General features: G+C 42.7%; 1 protein-coding gene across 5 annotated transcripts in view; it reads left to right on the forward strand.

Moving 5' to 3' along the window:
• The window catches only part of BLM (BLM RecQ like helicase), an 89951-nt gene that overhangs the window by 48389 nt on the left and 27241 nt on the right, over nucleotides 1-14321 (forward strand). For all 5 annotated transcript variants that reach the window (XM_030317327.1, XM_030317329.1, XM_030317330.1 and 2 more), the window contains 2 exons: nucleotides 8389-8495; nucleotides 9866-10026. In XM_030317327.1, the coding sequence (XP_030173187.1) occupies nucleotides 8389-8495; nucleotides 9866-10026 (268 nt within the window). The remainder of the gene's footprint in view (nucleotides 1-8388; nucleotides 8496-9865; nucleotides 10027-14321) is intronic.

A 14321-nucleotide genomic window follows, 5' to 3' on the forward strand; every position in this document is an offset into this window, starting at 1 on the left:
TGAATAACTTACATGCTAGAGATTTGCTTCTTTAAGTACTACATTTATCTGTGAAAGCTTTTTTTTTTTTTTAATAGGCAAATGTTTTTAGCTTTTTTTCCATCAATTTATACCAGATACAGCCTACCGTTCTTCTAGGCTAGTAATATTAATTGCTAAACCCATGTAACTAAAATTGTATAAATTCAATTCACTTTTTGAGTAACTTTTTGTAGGTATAGAATTTGTCATTTTTGTTTGAATAAACATTGCACATATGTATTTAGAGACAGACACCTTTAATATCTTTTCCTAGTTTTGTGGGGAGATCAGCCTAGAAAAGCAATAGATTGTACATTTCCTGAGTCTAGCATGTGGTGCCCTGTGCATAATTGGCACTCAGTAAGAATGAATAAATGGAACATATGGAGGAATTTTGGTAAATGTGGGTAAAATATGAAAATTTGGGCAAGTCTGTTGATTCCTTAATATATTTGGTACTTCTATATTTGGGAGGGTTTAAATCTCTTAGTGGAAGTAAAAGATTTTTAACAAACACTTTCTGGTACATTTTTTCCTGATCTTTTTTGCCAGTAGGCCCCTTGTTTGGATTAAATTTACCCAACTGCTGCTGCGTCACGGCCCTGCTGAAGGCAGGTGTCCCCAGAGGTGGGGTCATGGCGCCCATGCTCTTCTCCTGCTGCTAGTCTGTGGTAATCTTCTTCCTCTTTGGGAAATACAAGGGTGGATAATAAAATAGACTTTATTCCTTTTCCTTAGGACCTTAAAATATAAACTGAGAAAGAGAAGAGAGACAGCCATGTATGGACAGTAGATACAACAATAATATTAGAATACAACAATAATAACAGCTAATAGTCACATATGTAGCCTATACAACGTGCCAGTTACTGTTCTTGACATTTTATGTGTATTGACTCATTTACCCACACAAAAGGCCTTTGAGGTAAGTTCTCCTGTTTTCCTCACTTTGTGGATGAGGAAACTGAGGCACATGGAAATTAAATAATTTAAACAAGGTCATATGCCTCACAACTGTGGGAGTGAAGAGACTTCAACCCAAACAATCTGGTTTTAGAGCCCTTGAAATACTTTCTAATAAATTGCAGAGTATAGTAAGTGGTAATTAGAGATGTAAATTATGACTGCAGGAACTCAGGAAGGCAAGATTGATGATAACCCAGAATAACAACTCCTTGTTAATGAGGCGGGGGTCAGATAGGGTTTCATATAAAGGAGGAGGGCTTTGTAGGATGAGTAGTCTTTTTTGTAAGCAGCTGTAGTGAGATATAGTTTACATACCTTGAAATTCACCTATTTAAAGCAAGCATTTCTATGATTTTTTTTAGTTTACACACAGGGTTGTGCATCCCGACCGCTGTCTAATTTTAGAACATTTTTGTCTCCCTTGAAAGAAACTCCATACCCATCAGCAGTCAGTTCCCACTTTCTCCCATCTCCCCAGCCCTAGACAACCACTAATCTGCTTTGTGTATTTATAGGTTTTTGCCTCTGCTGGACATTTCATATACATAGAATTTTACAAAACATGGCCTCTTGTGACTGGCCTCTTTCACTTAAGTGTAATGTTTTCAAGGTCCATCCGTGTTGTAGCGTATATCAGTACTTCATTCTTTTTTATTGACAAAAAAATGTTCCAGCGTATGGGTACTCTACATCTTACGTATTCATTTATCACGTGGTGGATATTTGGGCTGTTTCCACGTCTTGGCTCTTAGGAAAACTGTTACGAGCGTCTGTGTCTGAGCTGTTGCGCGGACACGCGCTTCCATTTCTCTTGGACGTATATCAAGCAGGGAATCGTTGGGTCACATGGTAACTCTTTGTTTTACTTTTTGAAGAGCTGCCAGATCGTTTTCCAAAGCGGCTGCACCACGTTACATTAACTTCAGTGTGTGTGGGGGGGGGGGGAGGTGCAGTTTCCCCCCACCCTCCCCTTCCCCATCCATGTCACCATGTGTCTTTTCAATGATACCCATCCTACTGGGTGTGAAGTGGTGACATTTTAACAGGTGGAGAGTGAGAATTCAGGGCTGAAGTTCCTGGCATCAGAGTCCAGATCAGATCCAAGGAGCGGTGAATAATCTGTAGGATAAGTGGAGCAACCCAGAGAAGGGCCAACCCCGGGAAGGAGGCTTGATCCCATATCGTGGGGGGGCCTTGGCGTTTTGTGATGCTGAAGCGTGTGGACTTTATCCTGTGGACAGCTCGACCTGGGAAGTGGTGACCTGAATCTGATGGTAGAACGATGACCCTGGCAGTGGAACAGAAGATGGAACAGAGGAACAAGAGATCAGAGGCAGGATGACCCATAGGAACCCCACCGTAGCGTTCTAGGAGAGAGGGGACGGTGGTGGAAACGGGAAGAGCACGGAGGGGACAGGGTCAAGGGAAAACACAGTTGCATCCGTAAGACTGGCAACCAGTGGCGTAAGAAAAGTGAACAGTGGAAGTTTATGTTAGTTTCTGGTACCATTGACCACGGACATGCAGGAGAGGGGGTGGAGGGATGGGATGGGTGGTGAATGTGATTTTTAGATCTGTGGTGTGGGGGGTGTTCAAGGGGTAGTGGAGATGGCCACGTCCTCAGTCTTCATACTTTCTCTGGTCATAATGTGCTTCCTGAAAGAATTGGAAAACTGTACCCCTTGTATATTTCTAACCAGACACCAAAAATGTTTTAACACGAGTTTTAAATAAAGAGAATGAGGTCTATCGTAAATAACATTTTTCTATAAAATTGTTACCTAGCCCTTTTAAATGTATCCAGTAGAATATAAATATAATAGCAATTTTATACCTACTTTCACTCACAAAACACATTAAAATGTTTAATTTTACACGTCTTTAAAAATATCTTTAACAGATATTTTACATCTTTCCTCTTCCTCTTTGAATTCATATTTCTCTTCAGCTTTCCTCACAGATTTTTATCCTAAGGTGATATATTTTTCTGAATGAAATCTTGTTTATCATACCTATAAGAAAAATATGTATACAAATATATGTATATAAATGAAAAGTTGCTTTTAAATTTCCCATACTAAAATTTTCTTCCAGATTGAATTATTATAATGATTATATATAACTGATCAGAATAGACATTTTTTCAATTAGCTGATACATCTGTGGATGAATCGACTCCGTCCATATTTCTTGTTTTCGTAGATGTAAGCAGTGAGAACTGTTACTCACATAAACTTGTAGATGGGAATGGAAAGCATTTTATTTTAGCAGCGACACTCAATTATTTGAGTTTTTTCTGACGTATATGCCAAAATTACATAATGATCTGTCATCAAAAATTATTTTTTATGATCTGTCAGCTGACAACTCAACTAGGTCCTTTAAATTTTGTGAGAAGCAAAGACCTGTAAACTCTCTGACTGGCAAAATAAGTCAGATCATTACTCACTTTACTTTTTCTGGGAAACATACTATAAAAAAGTTTTACCAAGATTTATCTAATGACCATTGCATGTTCTTGTTCCTCCTTCACTTAAATGAGTCTTGTATCCAGTATATTCAGAAGAGTTGGGGAAATCAAAACGCTGTTAGTTTCAGTAGGCCTTTTCTAATACATTTTGACGTGTGTTTTTATTGTATGATACACTTTTAAATAACAGCCTTGTCAGAACTTTGTGGCTGCCAGTTAGCTCTTTCAGATACCGGGACATGACTCTGGAACGTAATTGGCCAAGCCAGTGTCCATTGCCAAACCAATCACCTGCATTAAAGTTATTTCCATTTATTTAAAGGGAAGAGTCTGTCTTTGTTTCTCAGTTCACATGAACTATTTAGTGCACATTCCCATGACAACTATCTCAGCTTCAAAAGCAACTAGAGCTTGAGCACAAATTGATTCCATTTCCCGACACATCACTTAAAATGACAGGAGTTTGATACCCTGGACCTAATCATAGTTACCATGTTAATGTCAGTTGATATCAGTACTCCCTCAGTGAAGATACAATGGAATCTCAAGCTTTTTTTAAAAAAAGTAAAATCTTTATTGAGATACAGTCAGGGTGCCTGGCTGGCTCAGTTGGTGGAGTATGTGACCCTCTGTCCTCCAGGTCATGAGTTTGAGCCCCACATTGAGCAGAGCCTACTTAGAAAATAAAAATAGATAATTGACACATCATAAAATTCACCCATTTAAAGGTTAGAATGTAGTAGGGTTTTGGTATTTTCACAGAGGTGTGCAACCACCCCCCCTATCTAAGTGTAGAACATTTCCGTCACCCCAAAAAAGGAAGCTAGCACTCATCAGCAGTCACTTCCCATTCTTCCCATCTCGCGTGTCCATCATCTCCCCCGAGCGGTGTTGTCAAGGCTCATCCGTGTTGCCACATGTATCAGGACTTCGTTCCTTTTTATGGCTGAATGATCTGTTGTGTGGGCATTCCACATTCACTTACGTATTCTTTAGTTGATGGGAATGGTCTCTAACTGAATATTTGGAAATTCCAAACATCCCATTTTCCAACAGGCCAATAAGACAAACTCGAGGAGACTGTTAACATTTTCATCGGAGCACATGGTGCACCTGCTGCATTTAGTCAAGTGGCCCATGTGCTGGACTTGGGCAGTCCTTTTGCAGTAGAGATTCTTGTTTTGGTTTTGAGTTTGAGGTCTGCAACTTTATTTCCTAATCTCATGTCACTTTATTACTTTTAGTAATTTGACTAAGTTAATTAGTTAAACATTTCTAAGTTTTTTTCAATTACGTCACAGGTTTTAAAACTTTTTCAGGGGCGCCTGGGTGGCGCAGTCGGTTAAGCGTCCGACTTCAGCCAGGTCACGATCTCGCGGTCCGTGAGTTCGAGCCCCGCGTCGGGCTCTGGGCTGATGGCTCAGAGCCTGGAGCCTGTTTCCGATTCTGTGTCTCCCTCTCTCTCTGCCCCTCCCCCGTTCATGCTCTGTCTCTCTCTGTCCCAAAAATAAATAAACGTTGGAAAAAAAAATTTAAAAAAAAAAAAAAAAAACTTTTTCAGATTACGTGCCAGTTTCTGATCACTGCTTTATTGAGAGGTAGTCCATGTATCATACAACTCTCCCATTTAAAGTGCACAATTGAGTGGTTTTTAGTATACTCAGAGTTGTGCAGCCATGACCACAATCAATTTTAGAACGTTTTCATCACCCTGCACAAAAACCCACGTCCATTAGTACTCACCCGTCTCCCCCTCACAGCCCCCTCAGCCCATGGCAACCACTAACCCACCTTCTGTTTATAGACCTGTCTATTTGGGGATATCTCATATAAATGGAATCATGTGATCTGTGGTCTTTTGCGAGTGGTTTCTTTTACTTAGCACAATGTTTTCAGAGTTTATTGTTGAGTAATATTGTTTTTTGTCTGGGTACGGCACATTTTCTTCATCTGTTGGTGAATACTGGTGGTGTTTCCATTTGGGGCTATTACCGATCACTCTGTTCACATACAGGTTTTTGTGTGGCCCTGTTTTCATTTCTCTTGGGTCTGTACCCAGGAGTAGAATTGCCCAGGTGTACGGTATCCCTGATTTTCACCTTTTGAAGAACTGCCAGGCTTTTCCAAACATCCCCACCGGCAGCATAAGTGGGTTCTGACTCCACCTCTACTTTCTCTTGTCTCTTTTTTGACCCCGAGCTCCTTTTTTTTTTTTTTAAATACATAACCATTGTTGTGCAGTTACAGGTTACAGTGTAGGTAACAAGACACTTCCTGACGGTAGTCATGATGTCAGCGTCATGCTGGTGGGGGGGCTCCTGCACCATTCCCAGCCTGCGCCCAGAGTAACTCAAATAAGTTTTAGCATGATCTACATCATTGGTACTCCCGGGCCGTTCTTTTTATGCCATCATTTTATCAAGACTGTGGTTTCCTTTGCTGTGGCAGTGATTATAAATAATTGACTGAGAACGATCAAAACAGTCCATGGATGAGGCAGTCTTTTGCCTCCTGCCTCCACCCCGCCCCCGCTGTGATCCACTACCCACCCGTTCTTTGGCCATTTCAAGCACTAGAAGGGAGGACTCCGTGCTCTGTGCACGTGAACAGCCTAAGAGGCAGGTTCAAAGTGCCGGTTAGCAGCAGTCTTGCAAGGCTCCCAGAGTGCTGCATCCTGTGACAGCAGCCAAGGGCGCTACGCTTTACTCCCAACACAAATATGGAAAGCCCTCACAAGACATGAAGCCCTACCAAGGGTTTCTGGTACTTTGATTAAAGAAAATTTCACCTACACACCCGTACTACATTCAGTTTGCTCCGTGTGGTGTCCTGGAGGTTTTTACCGCCAGACCAGTGTGCGGCCGTGAAGTTCAGGACAGGTGAAGAGCAGGGTTGGTTGGTTGGTTGGTCGGTTTTTACAAAGTGAGAGGACGGCCGCGTAAAGGGGGCAGGCGGGGCCGGGGTAACGCGCAGGGTGTCTCGGCCACAGGAGTGTCCTCAGATCAGTCTTCTCGGGAGACAGTCCACGTGCAAATGGAGGACCCGCAAACTGACTCGTTTGCGGTTGTTGTCTTTGCTGATGTACCTTTAGAAGATCTTTGTGAAGTTGGGGTACGCGTACCCCTGTTTCAGACCACTGGTTGAGAAAGAAGTTGGACGGCGGTTTAGAAGTGTGAGGAGAAGCCTGAGTCGGGGCCGGTAGGGCCGACGCTCAGTGCTGCTTAAAGAAGGCGATGTGGGGAGGAGGGAAGAGGCCCCCACTGCAGGAGCAAGCGTAGGAAGCAGAGAAGGAGACAGAGAAACTCGAGGGCTCAGCGGGGAGGGAGCAAGCCCGTGGACCTGAAACGGTCGGTGCCAGTGGAGGCTTTCAGGGACGATGCCGACGACACGGAGTGACAGAGGGGCCGGAGAGTGAGGTCTGAACGGAGACCAGCGCACCCCCTGCAGGCAGCCCCACTGCTCCCTGGCCGTCTTACCTGCAGGGCCGTCCCGTCAGGAACGCGGCTGCCCCCCCACATGGAAGTCATTCGTTCGTCCTAAAACCAAAGAAGTTGATCCTTTGGAGCCTGGGTTAGTGGGGGAGTCCCTGCAGGGCCCGGGACCCTGTAACAATCCCCTCACCTTTCTTTAGTTTTAAAAGTTTAGGGGCCGCTGGGTGGCTTGGTCGCTTGGGCGTCCGACTTCAGCTTAGGTCATGATCTCACGGTCCGTGAGTTCGAGCCCCGCGTCGGGCTCTGTGCTGACAGCTCGGAGCCTGGAGCCTGTTTCGGATTCTGTGTCTCCCTCTCTCTCTGCTCCTCCCCAGTTCATGCTCTGTCTCTCTCTGTCTCAAAAATAAATAAAAGTTAAAAAAATAAATAAATAAAAAATAAAAGCTTAGATACGGGGGGTGCCTGGGTGGCTCAGTCAGTTAAGCATCCGACTTCAGCTCAGGTCATGATCTCACGGTTTGTGGGTTCAAGCCCCGCGTCGGGCTCTGTGCTGACAGCTCAGAGCCTGGAGCTGCTTCGGATTCTGTGTCTCCCTCTTTCTGCCCCTCCTCCACTCTCACTTTGTGTCACTCTGTCTCTCAAAAATAAAAAAATAAAATTTAAAAGCTTAGATAAAACAATCTTAGTAGCATGGTAATGGCAAAAGCCAGAATGGAGGTGACGAGAATTGAAATTGGATGTGTGGTCAGTTGGTTGGGGGCGTGAGTGTCTTCTGAGAAATTTGCCACTGGCGGGCAAGGCAGAGGTGAGGTGCCACCCGCAGGGGAGCGCAGGGACAAGAGAAGCTTCTGCTGTTGGGGGTATTGGTGGCCCTAGAACATATTCACAGACAAAGGGGAAGAATTGGCAGAAGGACCTGAGATACAAGAGCAGAGAGAATGGAGAAAAGCCCCCTGAGGAAGCAGGAGGGAGGAGGCAGGTGAGCCAGCAGAGAAAGGGGGCACATGTGTGTCAGAATCAGCCCATGCCCTTTGGGGCGCAGAGCACAGGGCAGCGATCCGTGATCCGGAGGGCTTTGGCTCCCGCTGCTGCCCTGCAATCAGCTCTTTATGTCCGCCATCAAATTTTGGGAACATTGGCGGCCTAAAGTGTGTGTTTTCTCTGTGATTTTTCAGTTTTATCCACCTCTGCTTATAATTGACCTCGTCTTAGGGACCGGGCTCCTGACTCACCTGTCCTCTCTACGTGTTATCTTCCACAGCCCTCCTGATTCCTTGTCATCTCGTCCCACAGACATTTGTTCCCTATCACCGTTCCCTCCGCAAACACTTAACCTGACTTCCCCTCGAGTGTCATGTAATGCAAGCTGCCAGGGACCATCATCCGCTTCAGGTGGCTTGATCATTAGGTTCACATTGTGGAAAATCAGTGTTTGATGTATAAAAGTGAGTAAAACTATATTTTCTCTTAATAACAAAATTTTCTCTTTGGGGCTTCTAGGTTTAGCATGAGCTTTAACAGACATAATCTGAAATACTACGTGTTACCGAAAAAACCCAAAAAGGTGGCATTTGATTGCTTAGAGTGGATCAGAAAGCATCACCCACGTGAGTACATGTGACGAATTATGTCTAGAAGTAATAAGTAAATATTGTGGTATTGGTACCACGATAGAATGTGTGTGTGCATGTTAAACATCGCTTTTCCCATGACAGTAGCACTAACTAGCTATTTATAGAACAGCAAATCACAACTGCCTCACTGCTGGAAATTGTAAAATCCCATTTGGTTTGATAACAATAAACCCTAAGAAGAAGTATATGAGATGACCCCCCACACACACCCGTGCTATAGTTCGTGTTTTCGGCGTCTCTCCTCTGGCCCCTGTCGGTACAGATTCTAGCAGTCTCTGTGTTAGGGGCTTCTCCCGAGGGTCTGCCTCGGAGTTCTGTTACCTAAGATGAGAGATTGCGAAACTCGTGGTAGTTTTCCACGTACCCCCCTGCTCCTTTCCCAGAGAGAATTGTTCTTGGTGACCACCTCTAGTTCGTGTTTTTAAAATTAGTGTACGTGTTTGTTTGAGCAAATCAGACCGTGCAGAGAGGTGGACCAAGAAGTCGTCTGTGATTTCCCTTCCAGACCCCCTTGTCCCGGGTGGCAAATATAGATAGCACGTTTTTGTCTGCACCTTTGGCTCTGCCACGGAGAGAGGGCTTTTTCTTTAACGCCTCTCATTTTGTGGTTTTCAAAATGACACATAGAATATGTGCTCCTTGAAGAAACCAAGAAAGCAACAAAAAGAAAGAAGCAAAAGACAAGAGTCACCTCAAGACAAGTCACCGGGACCATCTGGGGTTTACTTCCCTCCAGCAGTTGTTTGTGTGTGTTTCTTTCCATTAGCGTACTGTGTGTGCACTTTTTCTACCCTTAACCCGCTCTGTACCTTGAACATCGTCAGGGTTCTTCAGAAAACTTAGAAACCACTTAATAATTACGGTATAGTTTTTTTCATGATATCCTTTCTTAATTAATCCCCTATTGGTGGCCATTGAAGTTTTTCTAATTTTCAAAAGTAGAAACAAAACTTTTGGCAGAAGCCGTGGTACCCCTTTATTTCCTAGATGAGTTTCATAGAAGGAACGGGGTCAAAAGGCAGAAGCATTTCTAAGGCTGATGCACATTGCCTCATGCTTTCCACAATGTTCGTGGAAGGGTGCCTTCCCGCTGCATGGCCAGTGTGAAACAGAGCCCGGGCTTCCTCCAGGCCCACCTAAGGAGTCATCTGGGGGCAGAACGGAAGGTCCCATCCTGTCTTCTCCAGTGCGTGTGAATTCGTCGCTTGAATCACTCTACGTCTGTGACCACCCTCTACTCTAGCAATACCCTGGAGGTCTGCTCGTGGTGCACATATTTCTACGAACACAATGAAAATTCTGTTGTTATTTACGATAAAAGCTCTGTTTTGGTTTCTCGGCAGATGACTCTGGGATCATCTACTGCCTCTCCAGGCGAGAATGCGACACAATGGCTGACACTTTACAGAAGGATGGTCTCGCTGCTCTTGCTTATCACGCCGGCCTCAGCGATTCTGCCAGGGATGAAGTACAGCACAAGTGGATTAATCAGGATGGTTGCCAGGTAACATTTTCTGTCATAAACAAATCAAGGAAATGATCTTTTATAGGACACGAGCAAACGTGCACACACAGGATGAAAATTGTTTTTACTTTAAAGACAGTAAACATCGGGGCGCCCGGGCAGCTCAGTCGGTTAAGCATCCAGCTCTTGATCTCAGCTCGGGTCATGATCTCATGGTTTGTGAGGTCGAGCCCCACATCGGGCTCCTTGCTGACAATGTGGAGCCTGTTTGGGATTCTCTGCCTGTCTCTCTCTCTGCCCCTCCCCCTGCTCATGCTCTCTTTCCCTCTCTCTTTCAAAATAAATAAACATAACTAAATAAAAAAATAAATAAATACCATAAACATCAAAAGAAGACTGAAATTTAAAAACATCTTTTTGAGACTTCCAAAATTGCTTTTTCTTAAATAAAAAAATTTTTTTTTTTATTAAGCTATAATTTGCCCTTTCAGAGTTTACAAGTCAGTGGTTTTTAGTATATTCACAAGGTTGTGCAACCACCACCACTGTCTAATTCCAGAGTATTTCATCATCCCCAAAATAAACTCCATACCCATTAGCAGCCACTCCCCATTCCACCAACCCCCCAGACCCTGGCAACCACTAACCTAACCACTGCTAGTCTGTCTCTATAGGTTTTCCTGTTCTGGACATTTCACGTGAGTGAAATCATACAGTATGTGTTCTTTTGTGACTGATTTATTTAGCATAATGTTTTTAAGATTTATCCACATTGCAGCATGTATCCATACATTATTTCTTTTGTGGCCAGGTAGCTTCCATGGTAGGGATATAGCCCAGTTTGTCATCCATCCATCAGTTGGTAGACATTTGGTTGCACCCACTTTTTGGCTATTGGCACATAATGTAATGCTTCTGTGAACGTCTGTGTACGTGTTTTTGTGTGAACACATTTTCAGTTCTCTTGGGTGGGTACCTAGGAATGGAATTGCTTAGTCATAAGGTAACTCTACGTTTAGCTTTTTGAGGAACTACCAAACTGTTTCCAAAGCAGCTACAGAATTTTACACTTTGAGCAGCAACGTGTGAGGTTCCAGTGTCTCTGCCTTCTTATTATTACCCATTATTGTCTTTTTTACTGTATCCATCCTATGGGATGTGAAGTGGCATCTCATTGTGATTTTAATTTGCATTTCCATAATAACTAATGGTGTTGAGATTTCTGAGATGACAGATTTATCACCCAAGTGGATCAAGAGGAAGACAACTAAGAACACTCTAGGCATCTCCTATAGCAGCAGGTGCCGGCCTTGGATAGATCTTTCTCAGTAACATCGATGACTTTGAGGAAAACAACTAAATAACTTTTTTAGCCTATGAAGTTTTCAGGTCACAAAAAGGGAAATTACCCTGAAGATTTAGAGGAAAAGCATCTCTCAAAAGTATTTTCTAACGGAAAACAGAAGAAATCTTAGAGTATATTAGCCTAGTGTCCTTGGAAAGATGTCAGAAGACTTGACTTATATGAACCAGAAGCACTCTACCATAGGAAGATTACAGGCTGAGATGAAGGCACAAATAAAAATGAAATTTATCCAGATAAGAAAATGCACAAAAGGCAAAACAAATAGAATTATGTATCAGGACACAAATGGTTCAGATCAATGCAGACATTTGCATCAATGAGGTAGCGAATAACTTGAAAATGTGAAGGAAAGAAAACAGATTAAAATTAGGGGAAAAAAGGAAAATGGTATTTGTTGGTGTCAGGGCATCTGCCTAAGAATAATCAGTGTGTCCAAGAAGGAAATCAGGATAGTTGGGATACAGATACAACAGGCAGATGTGTTCTAAATGAGTACATAAGAAATATTTAACAAATTTAAAAGCTTTATTTCCGTGTCACTGGGGGGAAAGGTAAAGGTAGACATAGTTCACCGCTTTGTTGGATTAACAAAGAGCTAAAAGAAATTACGTTCACCAAGATAAAGAAATAAGATACACTACAGAAACCAGACAGACCTGAGACTGTTTCACTAAATAACAGAAGCAGGACACGCGGTCTTCAGAATCAGAGAAGGGAAGCCTGGGACTGAAGAATTTCACAGCCAGCTCATTGTCATGTGTGTTGAACACAACAGAAGGGCACTTTCAAATTGTGAAGTCCAGAAAGTGGATCACTGCCTTATCGTCAGTGAAGTAATCACAGATGCCAGTCCTCCCTAACTTGTATATTTCAGCAAAATTCCAGTGGGTTTTTTTTTTTTTTTTTATTCCTTTGATAAACTTTTTCTAAAGTTTGCCTGGAAGAATATCCCAGTTTAAATAACCGAAGGAACTTGGCAAGAAAAGGAAAACACATGAACACTGGCTTTGCAGTACATCACAGACACATCAGTGACACAGAAATCCAGAATTCACCTGGAAAATGTGTAAAAATAGCGTGTGGCAAGGAAGGCACTGAAAAATTTAAAAAGGAGGGTGATCCAACCAGAGGTACCACTTACCTGCTGGGAGGGATTGTTTTGGATCCTCCTATCAAAATCACAGGTAAGTAAAGCTATTGGTATTTTTAAATGTAGGAGCCCTGGCTGGAAGAGAACCTGAGCTTAAAAAGAGCTCAAAAGGAAGGAATTGATAGAAATGATTAAAAACCTAAATACCTAAACACTTGTGTGTTGGTGAGCAAAATTAAAGGCAACAGCAAACTGGGGAAATAATGTCTTCAGCAAATACAACATCCCATAGAGCGTGTAAAACTTTGATAAAGACATGAATCTCAAATACTAAATTACCCCACGCTATCAAGAGACATCGAAAAGGAGCTGAGGGTGCTTTGGTGGCTCAGTCAGGTAAGCATCCGACTCTTGATTTCGGCTCAAATCACGATCTCATGATTCCCAGGTTCGAGCCCTGCATCCGGCTCTGTACTGACAGTGAGGAGCCTGCTTGGGATTCTCTCTCTCCTTCCTCTCTCTCTCTCTGCCCCTCCCTCACTCACACACGCACTCTCTCAATAAATAAACTTAAATTTTTTTTAATAAAAAATGAAAAAAGGAGCCAGCAAAGTCTAAGCACAAATGTATTCCAAAGTGCAACTTTGCTAATTATTAAGTCCAAATTTAAAAACAGTGAGCGACCATTTTCACCTCTAGTATTAGCAGACTTCTATCAACTGTTGGGGTCGATGCTGTAAGAGGCAATTTCCTACAGTGCTCCTGAGAGCCTTTCTGGAAAAAAATACTGTAGACTGTACAAGAGCCTCAGATCTGAAATATGGGCATGGAATTTACATGGCTGTTTTTTTACATTTTTTTTGTTGTTTTTTAATTGAAGGATAGCTGACAGACAATATTATATTACTTTCAGTTCAGCACAGTGATTTGACAATTGTACTTACCACTTCTCACCATACAAGATTATTGCAATGTTGTTAACTGTATGATAGTGTTATATAAACAGCCTAAATGTCCTGAGTACATTATAGAGCATTCCTGACATTGAAAATGGTTTGTGAAGAATTTCATAATGATTTGAAAATGTTCAAATGTCAACGATGGAAAAACGTAGGGACAAATAGAATCCAGAAGTGTGAGATTGCAACCATAAAAAAGAAAATTGAAGGACACCTGGGTGGCTCAGTCAGTTAAGCATCTGACTCCAGCTCAGGTCATGATCTCACAGTTTGTGGGTTTGAGCCCCACATCGGGCTGTGTGCTGACAGCTCAGAGCCTGGAGCCTGCTTGGGATTCTCTGTCTCCCTCTCTCTGCCCCTCCCTTGCTCACTCACACTCACTCTCTCTCTCAAAAGTAAATAAACATTTTTTTTAATTAAAAAAAAAAAGAAAAGAAAATTGAATAGAAAAATAGATGAGAGGGGCGCCTGGGTGGCGCAGTCGGTTAAGCGTCCGACTTCAGCCAGGTCACGATCTCGCGGTCCGTGAGTTCGAGCCCCGCGTCGGGCTCTGGGCTGATGGCTCAGAGCCTGGAGCCTGTTTCCGATGCTGTGTCTCCCTCTCTCTCTGCCCCTCCCCCGTTCATGCTCTGTCTCTCTCTGTCCCAAAAATAAATAAACGTTGAAAAAAAAATTAAAAAAAAAAAAAAAAAAGAAAAATAGATGAGAAAAAAGCCAAATATTTTCAAGTTCTTTAAATCTCTACGTATAGTATAAATATTCCACAGTACACATGCATACAGATAACATATTTGTATATATGTACATAAAACACTTTGATCAAAAATATGGTTTTAAAATATTGGTGAGTTTTTGTTTGTTTTCAGACTAGCTAATCCTTACCATCCAGGTATAATAATACAGTCACTGGACAACCTTG

This window comes from Lynx canadensis, chromosome B3 (genome assembly GCF_007474595.2).
Source record: "Lynx canadensis isolate LIC74 chromosome B3, mLynCan4.pri.v2, whole genome shotgun sequence".
Taxonomy (NCBI): domain Eukaryota; kingdom Metazoa; phylum Chordata; class Mammalia; order Carnivora; family Felidae; genus Lynx; species Lynx canadensis.